Source organism: Myotis myotis, unplaced genomic scaffold, assembly GCF_014108235.1.
Source record: "Myotis myotis isolate mMyoMyo1 unplaced genomic scaffold, mMyoMyo1.p scaffold_m19_p_5, whole genome shotgun sequence".
In the NCBI taxonomy this organism is placed as follows: Eukaryota; Metazoa; Chordata; class Mammalia; order Chiroptera; family Vespertilionidae; genus Myotis; species Myotis myotis.
In genome coordinates, this window is record NW_023416357.1 from 109,842,614 (window position 1) to 109,858,157 (window position 15,544).

General features: G+C 45.4%; 1 protein-coding gene across 1 annotated transcript; it reads right to left on the reverse strand.

Annotated features, from left to right (window-relative positions):
* Nucleotides 1–1,026: 1,026 nt before the first annotated feature.
* Nucleotides 1,027–15,141, reverse strand: ANKS4B (ankyrin repeat and sterile alpha motif domain containing 4B). Its single transcript, XM_036310099.1, has 2 exons — nucleotides 14,949–15,141; nucleotides 1,027–3,951 (listed from the first exon to the last, which is right to left on the reverse strand). Exons 1-2 carry the CDS (start codon nucleotides 15,110–15,112, stop codon nucleotides 2,871–2,873), a joined length of 1,245 nt encoding a protein of 414 aa, XP_036165992.1. The 5' UTR covers nucleotides 15,113–15,141; the 3' UTR covers nucleotides 1,027–2,870.
* Between the last annotated feature and the right edge of the window lie 403 nt (nucleotides 15,142–15,544).

Below are 15,544 nucleotides of genomic sequence, written 5' to 3' on the forward strand. Positions count from 1 at the left end.
ATCACAGACATAGCATTTACCCTTTAGTTCAGGGAATGGCTGATAAGCCTATGGACTCTACCAACTGGGCCACTGTAATTAAAGTAAAATGCCACAGTTCAAAACATACACTTAACTTCTAATGGCCCCTCCTGGCCTCACAGGTTCAGTTATTCACTGTGAAGACATGTTTCCCTTTTTCTAACCCAGCACTTTGATGGGATTTTTATATGAGGTATTTAAATCCATGTGTCCTTCAGATCCACACCCTTCTATCTCATCCCAGAATCCACACAAAGGCTGAGAGATAATTACATTGAGAGTGTTCAGTTCTGGGCAAACACACGCTCCCCCCCCCCCCCCCCGCCCCGCCCTATATTTGCTGAGCCAATTGCTACCCCTCCCTCCAGCAGGGCAGCACAGACAATCCCAACTAGAAAGGATCACCTCGATGAAGCGGTCAGAATGAAATCGCACAGGCTGAGTTCCAGCAGCACTTCCACCGCCTGCCTTTCCCTGTCTCAAGCACCGAGGCGTTCCACCCTCTGTCTTCATCCTGCGAGTGGCCAGTGGGTTCCCAGCTCACACCGCCTCCCATTTGCTAGACGTTACAGGCTTCATTATGTTCACCTCTGGTGAACGTGGGTAACGCGCCACTGGAAAGCACCCTTTCCGTTAGCAGCACTTCCGAGTGGCCTCTGCTACAGCCCAGCAGCGAGTCTCGGGCAGACCCGGGGACACCTGGAGAGGGGGTCCGGCACCTGCAGTTCAGGTCCTAACAGAGGCAGGATCGGGCACAAGTGCCTCCCAGGTGACCCTGCATGTGTGCACACTATGGAAAGCAAATACAACTTCACTTTATTCCAGACCAACAAAATGCAGCATCTGCCTTCGTACATAGTTACCTACTCGAAGACTGACACCTCTCTGAATCCATCCATTGTGAATCCAGCCAATTGTCCATCACACCCCTCCCTATGCTTCCATCCTCCGTGGTGCCTCCCGAAATACCCAGACCGACGTGAGCCAGGAAGCATGCTGAAGAAATCGCTGTTTCTACTTTATACACGTAATTGATGGTAAATGTCATCTGATGTAAGCCTGGCAATAAAAATGCAGTGAAGCTTAACTATTCAGTAAGGTTTCGGTTTGAATTTGAGCTGCCACTCAAAAAGTGTCAGAGCAATGTTGCCCACTTACATTACAGAAGCAGCATGGACTTAGACATGCACCAACGGGGATGGGCAACAGGAAATGAAAGAGGCACGTAGTGAGCAAGACAATGTAAAGGTTACTTTTATAATCAAATTTTCCTTACAAAGAACCTAGGTATTTTCCCCTTTAAGTTTCAGAGGGTAAGCACCCTTAGAAAATCACCAAATAAGCCAGACTTTGTCTCCTGTATGTTTCTTTCCCTTCCTCCCACCCTCTTGCTCAAGCTTCATAACAAAATACCACAGGCTTAGACACAGAACTTTATTTTCCTACAGCTCTGAAGGCTGGGAGTCCAAGACCAAGGTGTCTGCAGGCCTGGTTCCTCCTGAGGCCTCTCGCTCTGAGTCGCAGATGGCCGTCCTCTTGCTGGGCCCTCACAGGGCCTCTTCCCTGTGCGTGTGCATCTCTGGTGTCTCTCTCTCTTCTCCTTATAAGGGCACCAGTCATATGGGACTAGGGCCCCATCTATGACCCCATTTAACTTTAATCACCTCTTTGATAAAGGTCCTATCTTCAAAGCCAGTCACATTGGCGGGTAGGGCATCAGTATATGAATTTGGGGGAAACACAGTTTGTCCATAGCAGGTACCCTATATTCTAGTTCTCTCTTCACTCTCCCTACCTGACACCCTGTCTGGGTACTCAGGCAGAAGTATTGTAGATCCACTTTCTTTACTTGCAAACGTGTAGACATCTGTTAGAACAGTGGTTCCCAACCTTCTTTTGGCCACATCCCACCTAAGCATCTCTAAAACCCTGATGCCCCCACCCTCCCCCGTGACATAGAATTCCTATTACTCAAAAAGTGAACTCTTATTCACGTAGAGGAAGCCTAAAAGGCTATTAACTTGGTCTAAACAAGCTTCCAAAGAACATGGCACCCATGAAAGAGAAAAATAAAAGATCAAAAGGACAGTTGAAGTACTTAGAAAGAAATCACTAAGAAATGGTTAAAAAATAATATGAAGTGATATGAAAAAATAACAAATACAGTTTCAAAACAATAGAGGACTGAAATGCAAAATATGTCACAATATATATTTATATACTGTATAGGAGGCCCCTAGAACCATAATAACTGCAAAAAATTCATGGTTAATAACTGATTTTCTAATTGCCCCCCTTAAAAATCAAATTGCCTGCCCCCTACTGTGGGGCATGTGCCCCATGTTGGGAACCACTGTGTTAAAGGCTTAGATACATTTCAGTTGGGTTTCAAATCTTACACCAATGAAGGAACTTTGATCTCCACCAATAAACAAAATCTAGAGCTAAGGACAGAACTGGAGTTAGAATCCGCAGGACATGAGAATCAGAAAGTAAAAAGCAGTGTGATGAGAGTTATAATCTTAAATCTAGAGTTCGAAAAGTAAAGTCTTTTTCTCTGCCATCCATTTAACCCTTTCCATATTCATAAATATTAAAAATAAAACTGAAGAGAAATGCAATTTTTTATTCCCAGGTCTCCTTGAGTTTCTCACTGGTGGTTTATTTGTATAGGTATAGAAGACTTTCTCAGAGTAGTTTGGGCCTCAAACTTTTAGGTGGGCATTTCCAAAACCCTAGACACCATCCCCAGCTGTGGCATTCAGTAGAGAGCAGGTACTGCCTGGAGTGCATCCAGTGGGCACTGCCTTGCCCACACTGCGGACTCCCCCTGCTGGTCAAGCACGCCATCACAGGCTGGTGTCGACCAGTTGGCCAGGCTGCTGTAGCACGTGCTTCCTTCTGTTTATAGCATTGAGAACTTTCTTCCTGGGACCCAGCTGCATTTGTATGCTCTGAAGGTCCTCATCAGAGCAAAGCAACAGAGCTTCTAGATCAATCTGCTCTCTCATGAAAAACGGAAGGAATTGTTCCAGGTGGTGGGACTGCAGGAACACTTCCAGGGGCGTAGCGTCCCCCTCGTCTTCCTCCCACTCCACCACATCCTCATCCCAAGGCAAGGCCTCTTCCAAGCTGTTTCCATCTCCCTCTTCATCAGCCTCTGCTTCCTCAGGCTGTGCTGCTCCTTGTCGCTGAAACAATTCACTGGACACTTTAAACTCCAACCCTCTCTTGTCATCTGACATGTCTTCAGGACTCAATATTCTGTTCCTTTTAAAAACAATATTCCCTAGACCTGGACGACTGAGAATGGATTCGTGTTGCGCACAACTGTCCTCTGCTGAGAGCTTCTCTCTGGACTCCCCTGAGAATGTGTCTTCTTCCTCCTCGCTGAACACTTCCATCACATTCCTCTGCCCGTTTCGGCACCCCTTCCCTCCCTGCTCTGCTGTATCTTTATTCTTCTTGAACTGTATCTTGAAGGTGCCTTTAATGCCCTTAGACAGTGACCCAAATGTGCTGGAAGCAGATGCATTTGAAAGGGATGACCTAGAAAGAGTGCTCTTGGAAGAAGAGAGTGTCCCGGCTTCCTCCTTTCTGTAGGTGCGGGCCATCTTGTTCTGGTGCTTCTCCTGGAGCCTCTCACACTCTTTGATCTGCCTCCTGGCATTCTTCTGAGCCTGCTCCTTCAGCCTGGTGACCTTCTTGGGGTTCATGATGTTCTGGGCAGTGGCTGCTTTATCCAGGAGAGCAACACATTCATTCTGCTCTCTGCTGGCAGCAGCATCCAGTGGAGACTGTAAATCATTGTCCAAGGCAAAGATGTTGGCACCAAAGTTGATCAGGAATGAGACGCAGTGGGCATGACCATTGGAGGCTGCGTAATGTAGAGGAGTGTTTCCCCAGATGTCGCATCTATCAGGGTCCCCTCTAGAAGAGAAAATATCAAAAATACAGCTCATGTTTCCTCTGAATATAAGGTCTTAATAAAGACAGGAAGAAAGAACAGTGCCTGTTCGTCCTGCCTTGGCATTGTTAGAAGATAACCACTGAAAGTCTAGGTATGTCCCATCCGGACATCGCACGGCCAGAAACAGAAAGAGCCCATTTCTATCCTGGGTCTCATTTATTTTAAGCAAGAAAATATTTCCAAAACACTCCCTCAAAAAGCAACTTTCCTGTCTCATTGGCCAGAATTGGTTCACATGCCTAATGAGAGGGAGAGCTGCGACATATAACTCAGATTAATTAAAATTTCTCCAGTAAATGTTTCACAACTGGCTCATCCAGGAAAACAATCAAAGCCCTGCTTTATAATGTGTGCCAATTTATGTGGTGTAAACACAGCCACCATAGGGAATTTCAAGCTACTTATGCAACATTCCTGGACATGGAATTTGGAGGATGTGCTGTAGCAGACCATTATATGTTATTCCCACCATGTAGATAGAATAGCCATGCATAATCTTAAGAGAAGAAATAATAGTAAAATAATTAGGAAATAAAATCATTTTTAGTATTTTTAAATATAATTCTTTAAATTGTGGGTTTATATAATTTTATTAATAATGTTTGTGTTTTACTCTCAAACTTCCCAGCAATCTAGCAGTCATCTTTCATGAGCTACTAAGAGCAGTTTCCAGCACACCACTCCCCCCTCCCCTGAGTCACACAGCAAAGTAAAGCAGCCGTTATTCACAGGAACATCGCCACCGATCCCTCCACTTAGTTACTTCCATGCAATTACAGTGTCACACATGTGAAGAGTTTTGCAGTGTTTTAAGGTGGAATTGGGGGCACTAGTAGATGACATTCAGGCCAGAGACCCATTCCTGGTGCAGAGACGGCCATGGTAGGTGCTCAGTGAAGATCTATGAAGTCGATGCATGTCTACTGAAGTCCTGCCCGGGTTACCCCACCCCACCCCACCCCAGGGCTTGAGTTATAAACAGGCACAAATGGAAAGTAAAGTGGTACCTATTGTTGCCCACGGCCCTGGCCCCACATCACGCTGAGAATTCTGATCATACAGGTCCTAAGAGCCCCAGCCCAGACTTCCTAAATGAGAATCTGGGTCCCCAGATTGCCAGCTCACTGCCAGGCTGAGAAGAGCTGTACTAGTTAATGTGGCCTAACCAGAGTCCAACAATTTGATGAGTCTGATTCCTAGCTCCCCTGTGGAAACCCTGGCCTCCTCATGCCTTTCAATTAAGAGCATTTATACATTCACTGCCCCCTTCTCCCCGCCGCCAACAACCAACCCAGTCTTCATCTTCGAGCAGGAAGATGAGATAATTATCGGATGAGTGAAACAAGACCAAGAGCGGGTGATGGACCGTCCAGGGGCGCACAGGCAGCACACCTGGGCTCCGGCACCACAGTCATGCTTACACACCCCTGCTCTCCTCCGTTCCCAGTGATAGGGCTTCACGCTGATCTAGGCTCAGTTTTCTCATCTGCAAATTGAGGATAATATTACCTACTCACAGAATCGTTACGTGAATAAGTTAATATGCAAATCATTAGAGAAGTGCTTGGCACATCGTGAATATTCAATAAACATCACCTGTTATCATTTCCCTTGTCTCAAAACTCCAAATCCTTGACGTGGCATAGCCTTCCCTCACACCATTCAGCAGATTCCTGCGGCCCTGCCACAGCTCTGTGGTTTTCCAACACGCACAGGCTTACTGATTTGTCAGATGTTTACGCCCTGCCTCCCCAAGCAGATAACATTCCTCAGAGGGAAAGCCTGTTCACCCTCTTTGTTTCTTTCATTTTTGTTTCTTTCTTTTTTTCAATCCTCACCCAAGGATATGGTTTTATTGATTTATTTTATTGGCTTTTGAAATTTTTTTAAATTAAAAAATTTTCCATCACCATGTATTCCCTCTATGCCCTCTTCCATTTCCACCGACCCTCCTCTCATTCCACAATCACCTCTCTCTCTCTCTCTCTCTTTTTGCTTTTGCTCAATACTTCTACCCCCCCCCCCCCCCCCCCCGCAGCACCCCTCCCCCACTGCCAGGGCTGTCTGCCTGCTCTCTGTCTATGAGTCTTGTCTCTATTTTGCTTGGTAGTTCAGCTTGTTCATTAAATTCCACATATGAAATCATATGGTATTTGTCTTTCTCTGACTAACTTATTTCACCTACATTAATGTTTTTCAGGTCCATCTATGCTGTTGCAAAAGGTAAAATTTTCTTCCTTTTTACAGCAGAATAGGAGAGAGAGAGAGAGAGAGAGAGAGAGAGAGAGAGAGAGCGATGTGAGAGCTGAAAGGGGATCAAACCCACCCGCTAGGTGACAGACCAGCAGAGGACACTCGGCTCAGATGGACTAGAAAGTCCCAAACGTGAAAGTGGCCCAGCCTCATTTCGTAGAACAGCTTGCGGTCACCTTATCCCGCACAACAGGAGGCAGCGGCACCGAGGGCCAGACAGCAGGCCACCAATACCAATGGCGCCTGTAGCCCACAGCCTCCATGGCCAGCACTAATCGGTCTGAAGGACAATGAACTCTATCCAATCAGACTAGAACAGTTACATCCCCCAGCCTCCACACCTTTCGATTTTTGCACATAAAATTCAACTCCAAGGACAGTGGAGGCTGAATCCTAACCTTCCCAGGTGTGGCTCCATCCCCCTTCCCTCTAATAAACTCCCCTGTTGCTCGCTGCATCCGCCTAATTCCAACCCACGACCTTTTGGTGTATGGGATGATGCTCCAACGAGTTGAGCCACCCGGCCGGGGCAAGGCCTGTGTCTTTTTGTCCTTTGTGACATCTGCATCTCCTGGCAGGAGTGTCAAACTCAGCCTGAAGACACAGAGCGGGTGGTGTGAGAAGGGAACAGGGCCAGCTTTGTCCTTCCAAGCTCCCTCTAGGAAGACGGGCCGGTGCTCAGTGGTGGCTGAGTGCCACTTGGAAACAGCAGGCACAGTATTGCCAGAACTTCCAGTTTCAAGCCAGAAATCCAGGATTTCATGAGAAACTTTTTGGTTTTTAAATGTTGGCTCAGATTTAAAAGGAAAAGACAGTGAAGTCCAAATAAAACTATCTCTGGGCTACAGCCAGCCTGTAAACTGGCGGCTGGCAACCTCCTCACCGGGTGACTGCCTGCCAGGTGGGGAGCCCAGAGTTGTCTTACACGCGAGCAGAGTGCACGGAGCCGCACAGAGGCGGGGAAGGAAGTGTTAGATGACACAGCTGTGTTGGGTGGCTGCCTCCCAGGGGCTCTGGGCAGGCCTGATTTACTTGTCTTGGACCAAAGGAAGCCTCTCCACAGCAGTGCAGTTATTGCTGTAACTAAACACCACATTTGAAGGACAAAGCGATGAAGACATTACTATAAATATCACAAAACACACTGATTACTGTCTGCAATTAGTCTTGGGATTGGAGAAATTACAAAAGAAATTGTTGAGAGGAGTGAGCGGTGGTGGGATGTTAAAGGGGATTAAGAAGCTTGGGTTAGCCCTAGCCGGTTTGGCTCGAGGGCTAGCATTTCTGTCTGAGGACTGGTGGGTTTCGGGCTCACTTCTGATCAAGGGCATATACCTCCTTGGTTACAGCCTCAATTCCGGCTGGGGCGTGTGTGGGAGACAACCAATTGATGCGTCTCACATCAATGTTCCTCTCTCTCTGTCTCGCCTCCCCCCTTCCTCTCTAAAAATCAATGGGGAAAAAATATCCTCTGGTGAGGGTTAACAAAAACATTTTTTTAAAAAAAGAAGCTTGGGTTAAATCTACACACGTCAAGCCACAGAGTAGTGGAATTTTCCATCTCAAGGGATCTTCAATGATCCTTTCAAGATAGAAGTAACATGAAGAAAACCTTTGGTGACAGCAAAGATGGGTCTTCTGTCCTAGCTGGTTTGGCTCAGTGGATAGAGTGTCGGCCTGCAGACTAAAGGGTCCCAGGTTCGATTCTCGCCAAGGGCACATGCCCGGGTTGTGGGCTTGATCACCCCCTAGTACGGGGCATGCAGGAGGCAGCCAATCCATGATTCTCTCTCATCATTAATGTTTCTCTTTCTATCTCTCTCCCTTCCTCTTTGGAATCAATGATAATAATTTAAAAAGGGTCTTCTGTTAAGAATATTTTGAAAGCAAAATTCCAGGTTTACAGATGAAGCCTTCAGTAGTGACTCACGCCCCAGTGCATCTCGGTTATGTCCACTTGAAGAAATCCTACTGATAAACCACCTTCCAAATGGATGTGCAACTGACATCAAAACATTTTCCAGTGACAGGTTTCCTGGGGTCTTCAAACTCAGTCTTTGTCGTTCAACCCGGCTGTCTATATAAATATAAATTCTCCATGAAATCATTATATACACATCCAGCCAGGTGTTCACAAATGGGCCCCACCTCATGAGTCCAATATTGATATTACATGGTTTCCTGTGGACACATTTAATGATGTTGATTTTTTTTTCCTATCTCCCCTTTTTTTCTAAAAGAGAAACTCACTGAAAAGATTTTTAAATAACCATATTTTGCCCTTGGATTTTGGTAGATCAGTACATTGGGGCAATACTTTTACAGCTGGATTGCTCCTATTGTCACTAAATAGGCAAATTGCTTATATTAAATTACTATGAAAATTTGTTCCATTTCAACTTCCCCTTGGAAGTTGACTTGATTTTGTGTGAATTTCTTTCTCAGAAAAAAAAAATCATTCTTTCAAAGACGTTTTTCCACATAAGAAGGAATATTAAGACTCACTAATAATCAAAGAAATTAAAATGAAAACAATCCCTACCCTATATGCACCTATCAGATAGGCAGTGATTAAGAATAGCAGTCCAGTCCTGACCAGTTTTGCTCAGTGGATAGAGTGCCGGCCTGCGGACTGAAGGGTCCCGGGTTCGATTCCAGTCAAGGGCATGTACCTTGGTTGCGGGCACATACCCGGTGGGGGGTGTGCAGGAGGCAGCTGTTCGATGTTCCTCTCTCATTGATGTTTCTAGCTCTCTATCCCTCTCCCTTCCTCTCTGTAAAAAAATCAATCAAATATATTTTTAAAAAAGAATAGCAGTCCGGCTGGGCAGGAGGTGGGGACGGACACAGCTGGAGGACACATGAAGGCCTTCCGTTCCAGCCCAGCATTGTGCCACAGCCTCTAGCACAGGGCATGCTCTTGAATCAACAACCTGCCTCTGAGAATTTATCCTAAGGGAATACCAGATCCTTGTGTAAAGACAAATGTCAAGAATGTTTGTCCTAAGTTATTTATAACAAAGACTGGATTTAAGCTAAACATCATGAACAAGCAACTGATTAACTAAATTATGAGGAAATCATAAAACAAACCATGTAACCATTAAAAATGGGCAGGATCTCGACTCTAAGTCCAAGTGGTCCATGACGTGTTGCCAAATAATGAGAAGCAGGTTTTAGAAGAGTTTGTATAATATGATGGCCCTTTTCATGGGGAGTATACATGTGTGAGCCTGTTCGTACAGGAAAAAGTCTGGGAGGACATACAGTCAAATGTCGATGACTGTGAGGATTGGTGTGGTTTTATTTTATTAAATGTATCTTTCCAATATGATATGGAATGTTACAATAAGTAGTTTTCCTTTAAAATCAGAGAGGAAGGAAACATTTCCATTTTAGAAAATGAAACAAAACTAAAAAAATTCATGAACATTTTAAAAACAAAATAACATTTTGTGTAATTGGGACCATCTTTCCAGTGTAGAATGACACGTGTAATTATTAATTTTTTTTTTTTTTTTTTTTTTAATATATTTTATTGATTTTTTACAGAGAGGAAGGGAGAGAGATAGAGAGTCAGAAACATCGATGAGAGAGAAACATCGATCAGCCGCCTCCTGCACACCCCCTACTGGGGAAGTGCCCGCAACCCAGGTACATGCCCCTGACCGGAATCGAACCCGGGACCCCTCAGTCCGCAGGCCGACGCTCTATCCACTGAGCCAAACCGGTTCCGGCTATTACTTTCCATCATTAAATTTAACTAAGAAAGCAAAACAGTTTTTTTCTTAACAAAGGCAGAGTTTGGATATTAATGGTCACCACATGGTCTCAGTTGGGTAGTGACAGATAAACACTGAAATCATCAGACTGGAATAGACCTCAGTGACTGATTAACTTCTAAATTCAATTTTTAATTGGTTTCCCTTTTTAGCTCCCTTAAATCTAATTGGCAATTGGATCTCACACAGGTTCCTGAAGATTGGCTATGGTCAAAATGCGAGGGGACTTAGGAAAACCCTCAGAAAACATTTTTTTCAGCCTATAGTGGGCCAACTTACCACAACCAGTCTTAAATGCTTCTGGGAGAAGGAAGCAAAATCTGAGATGTTCTAGACCAATCAGAAGACAAGAGTTGAGAAGGAAGGACTAGAAGAAATAGGGCCAGAAGAATTTGCCAACAGTGTTTAATAAATACAACTTAATGGACTGGATTTTGAGATTGCATTGAGAGAAATTACCTTGTCAAATAAATGGGAAAAGGGTGAACTGTATAGCAAATTGTGTTGAGATAAGTGATTAACGACTTGGGGAAGGTATAATGAGATCAAAACCTCAAGCCTTAAATCAAAATAAAGAATATATGAATTAAGTATTCAAAATAAATAATTTAATAAAATAAATAAAACTTAAAAACTGCTAAAAACATACTTTCATTTATATTTAAAATATTTGTTGTAAAAATGTGAATTATGAATTGTGAAAATATTTGTAACATCATGACAAAAGACTGGTATTATAACTTTAAAAATAATTTTTTATGTATCGATGAGAAATGTTGAAGATCTCAATAAAAACATGGGACAAGCCCTGGCTGGGCTTGCAGCTTCCCTCCCCGCCCTGGTTGGGGCGCATGCAAGAGGCAACCAATCGATGTGTCTCTCTCACATCAATGTCTCTCTCTCTCTCTCTCTCTCTCTCTCTCTCTCTTTCTCTCCCTCCCTCCCTTCACTCTCTCTGAAAAGTAATGGAAAAAATTGTTTAAAAAGTGGAAGAAGATTATAAACACACAGTTCACAAAAGTAGAAATATGGCCACTAAACATAAAAAGAATTTTCAACTTCACCAGTAACCAAGGAAAGGAGCCTTAAAGCCACCATGATATATCATTTTGGACCTATGACATTGACAAAAATGTGTACTTACTTTCTAAAGAATAATTTGTCAATATACACAAAAAACTATTTAAATTGTGCACATGTCAATTTAAATCTTACTTTGGAGAAGTTAACCTCAAGAAAATGAGAGCAAAGATTTATGTACAAATGTACTCATCACAGCAGAGTTTAAATAATGGAAAACAAATTATATATCCAGAAAAGAGACTTAGTAAGAAATATATTTATTGCCTTGAATAACAAGTCCCTAAAAATTAAATTATAAAAGAATGTATAGTCACAGAGAAAAATTGTCATTATATACTGAGGTTTAAAAAAAAAGGATGCTACCAAAAATGTCTACTTAGATATCATTTTGTGTGTGTGTGTGTGTGTATAAATATACACACATTTATACAATACCTATACATGTATATTTATATACACTACTAGAGGCCTGGTGCACAAAAACTTGTGCACTCAGGGGGGGTCCCTCAGCCTGGCCTGTGCCCTCTCGCAGTCTGGGACACCTCGGGGGATGACCACCTGCTGGCTTAGGCCCGCTACTTGGGGGATTGGGCCTAAGCTGGCAGTCAGACATCCCTCTGGCAGCCCGGGAGCCCTCGAGGGATGTCCACTTGCCAGCGGGGAGCAGGCCTAAGCTGCAGTTGGACATCCTTAGTGCTGCTGAGGAGGCGGGACAGGCTCCCACCACCACCGCTGTACTGGCAGCCATTAGCATGGCTTGTGGCTGAGCAGAGCTCTCCCTGTGGGAGCGCACTGACCACCAGGGGGCAGCTCCTGCATTGAGCATCTGCCCCCTGGTGGTCAGTGTCTGTCATAGTGACCAGTCATTCCCAGTCATTCTGCTATTAGGGTCAATTTGCATATTACCTTTTTATTATATAGGAGTGCCTGGCCAGCCTAGGTGAGGGGCTGATGACTGTTTGCAGGCCGGCCACAGCCCCTTAACGGTGAGGGTCCCCCCTGGGGTGCCTGGCCAGCCTGGGTGAGGGGCTGATGGCTGTTTACAGGCTGGCCACAGCCCCTTCAGGGTGGGGGTCCTGCTGCAGTGCCTGGCCGGTCTGGATTAGGGGCTGAGGGCCATTTTCAGGCTGGCTAAGCCCCCCAGTGGGGACCCTCACCCCATGAGGGTGTGGCCAGCCTGAGTGAGGGGCTGATGGCTGTTTGCAGGCTGGCCACAACCCCCAGCCACCCAAGCTCCCAGTGGAGCCTGGCTGGAAGCAGGTATCTGGGATTTATTTGTCTTCTATAATTGAAACTTTGTTGCCATGAGCGGAGGCCACAGCCGGCTCAGGGAAGGTGGGAAGCTTGGCTTCCTCCATCGCCCAGGCAACCAAGCCTCCTGCTTGCTCCAGCTCCATGGCTGCCGGCCACCATCTTGGTTGGGTTAATGTGCATATAGTTGCTCTGATTGGCTGGTGGGTGTGGCTTAGGGCATAGCGAAGGTACGGTCAATTAGCATCTTTGTCTTTTATTAGTGTAGCTATATATTATACCAGAGGCCTGGTGCATGAAATTTGTGCACTGGGGAGGGGGCGGGGTGTGTCCCTCAGCCTACCCTGCATCCTCTTCAATTTGGGACCCCTCAGGGGACATCCGTCTCACAATCCAGGACTGCTGGCTCCCAACCACTCGCCTGTCTGCCTGCCTGATTGCCCCTAACTGCTTCTGCCTGCCAGCCTGATCACCCCCTAACCACTCTCCTGCCAGCCTGATCGAGGCCTATCTACTCACCTGCTGGCCCGATCACCCCTAACTGCCCTCCCCTGCTGGCCATCTTGTGACTACATGGGGGCAGCCATCTTGTGCGAGGGTGTGATGGTTAATTTGCATATTACCTCTTTATTATATAGGATATACAACATACAATTGTTAATAGCATGACATTATACAACATTTTTCTTTTATAATTTGTGTGCATATATATGGTTTATTTTCTGGGTTCAGCTTAAGTTACATTTGTCATAAATAAAGACCAGCAGAATAATAAGCATAAGATAATGTTTTAGGCATACCAAAGGAGAGAGACAAAGATTGATAGGGAGAGAGGGAGGGAGGGTGGATGGGAGGGAGGAAGGGAGAAAGAGAGAGAGAGAGAGAGAGAGAGAGAGAGAGAGAGAGAGAGAGAACACCTAGGCATTGCTGTTGCCATTTAAATTGGACCTCAAAGGGAGCAAGGGCTTCCACAGTTGTGAAGGAGCTGCCATCATGCGTTTGGAGAGGTGGAACACTCTGAGTAGAGAAAGTTTGGGAGAGGGGAGAGCTGGCAGGGTGTTATGATCCGGAGAACACTGATGGATGTGGGTGGGGCAAAGTGTCATCAGCAGAAGGGATGGGAAAGCGCCATTCCACTGACTTCCTCATTCAGTTCTCAACTCAGAAACTCTGCCCACTGCCTTTGGTTCTTCTAACTTTTCCTAAAGTGCCCTACTTCAATAAAGGGTGCCAACACTCCCAAGATGTTGAAGCCAGAACCTGGGGCCTTGATCCTCTGCTCCTTTATCCACCTGCCCAACATCCAGTCAATCATAATGAGTTGTACATTTAAACTGCCATCAAATCCATTCATATCTCCCATTAGCACTGCTCTACCCTTGCTCATCTCTCATCTAGACCAGTAAGAGAGACCAGGCTTTCTCTCTTATGGCTGCACAGCTGCCTGAGCAAATCTGGCAAACACAAATCTACCCGGTGCGGCCCTGTGCAGACCCATGGCAATGCTGCCCGTGCCCCGCACAGAGTTTACAAGGCTCTGTGATCTGCTCTTGTCTCTTACAACTTGGCCTCTCTCACTCAGGCCATGACCAGCCATACTCAACTTCTTCAGTTCCGAGAGTGCACAGGGCTCTCACGTGGAAACCTCCTCCTCCCACCTTCATTTGGCCACCTCCTTCTCATCCTTCAAATCCCAACTGAAATGCTCCAGGAAAGCCTTTGCTCACCCCCTTTGTAGCACATATAATACATGACTTAATTTCTGTCTTCCTCTCTCAAATCCGATCACCATGAGGACAATATGTGTCTCTTGCAGCATCCCCAGCAGCTAGCAGAATGGCTGACACATAGCTGACATGTATAAATAAACAAGTGTTGAATTGAAATAAACTCACTGAGCTCCTTTGTTCACACTTTTTGCTTTCTTTACCCCCTCTTGGGTTATGGTTGCCAACACAGCCTGGCCCCTCTGTTAACGTGCAGAAGAAAAGAGCTAGCTGGCTCTGAGCTAGAATCTGTAGGGAGGAGGGAGGGGTTGTACATGGATGTGTCTGACTGCCAGAGAGGTGATGAAGGTAAGACAGACTTAAGGTCTCTTTTACAGCTTGTAAAGTCAGCAACTTCATCTCAGAATCATGGACCCGCCCTAGGATTAAAAGTTAACAGAAGGCTATGGGATTTTAATGGCAGAGATAAAAAAATAAAATGACATCATTGGTTCCAGTCAGGGTTGACATCTTAAAACCAAGTAAAACAGTGATCTCTTTTTCAAAGGGGCAACCATTTATATTATGGACAACATTTTTTAAGGCACAGAATTAAAATATCTTCCCCATGAGGGTGATAACATGCCTTAGAGTTCAGGGTTTCGCCCCTGTATGCGGCTCACAGAGGACGAGCCTGCCCCACGTTGCCAGTTCTCAGTGAGTAAAGAGAGCATCTCCAGGCAATGTTCCCCCTTTCTCCAGAAAGACAATTATTTAGTCTAGAAGGAGGGTAAAGTATTTTCACTGAATTCCCTGCTCTTGCTGCTGGTCTGCCAAACCCTACAGAAACAGTTTCCAGGGGAAGCTCCAGGCGGCACTCACCCTCTGCTGCAGATGATCTCCAGGGCTTCCAGGTTCCCGTGGTAGGCGGCCAGGAGTGTGGGCGTCATGCCATCCTCATCAGAGAGGTTCAGATCCCTCCTGGTCGCCTCTTTCAGAAGTTCCAGGTAGCTGTCACTGGCAGCTTGGTGGTAGCGAGAGGACATGTTTCCTGCTCACTGACGCTTGGCCAGGTATCAACTCCAGGCAGAGCAGGATGTTGGTGGAGCAGCCTTCCTACAAAGCTGGTTAATCAGTGACAAGGAAGAGTGTCACCCAGGGCAAAGCTCACTCCAGCCTCCCTCCTGGAAGGCAGCCAGAAACACTGATGGCACTGAACTTGGACTCTTTCTTTCCAGAATGGCCATGACGTTAAATATTGAGGACTGCTGTGTGTTCATCTTGAGTGTTTTGGGGACACATTTAATTTTTGAATTTCCATGAACAAGTCTTGAATATAATATTGGTTATCTAGGCTTAGAATGTTGAAAATAATTGCCAAAAAACTCAGAACTAGTTTAGGGAACTAAACTAGTTTCCCTGGGGAGGCCTATTTTTAGAGTTGTTTTATTGAGGTTCAATTTACATACTGTGAAACT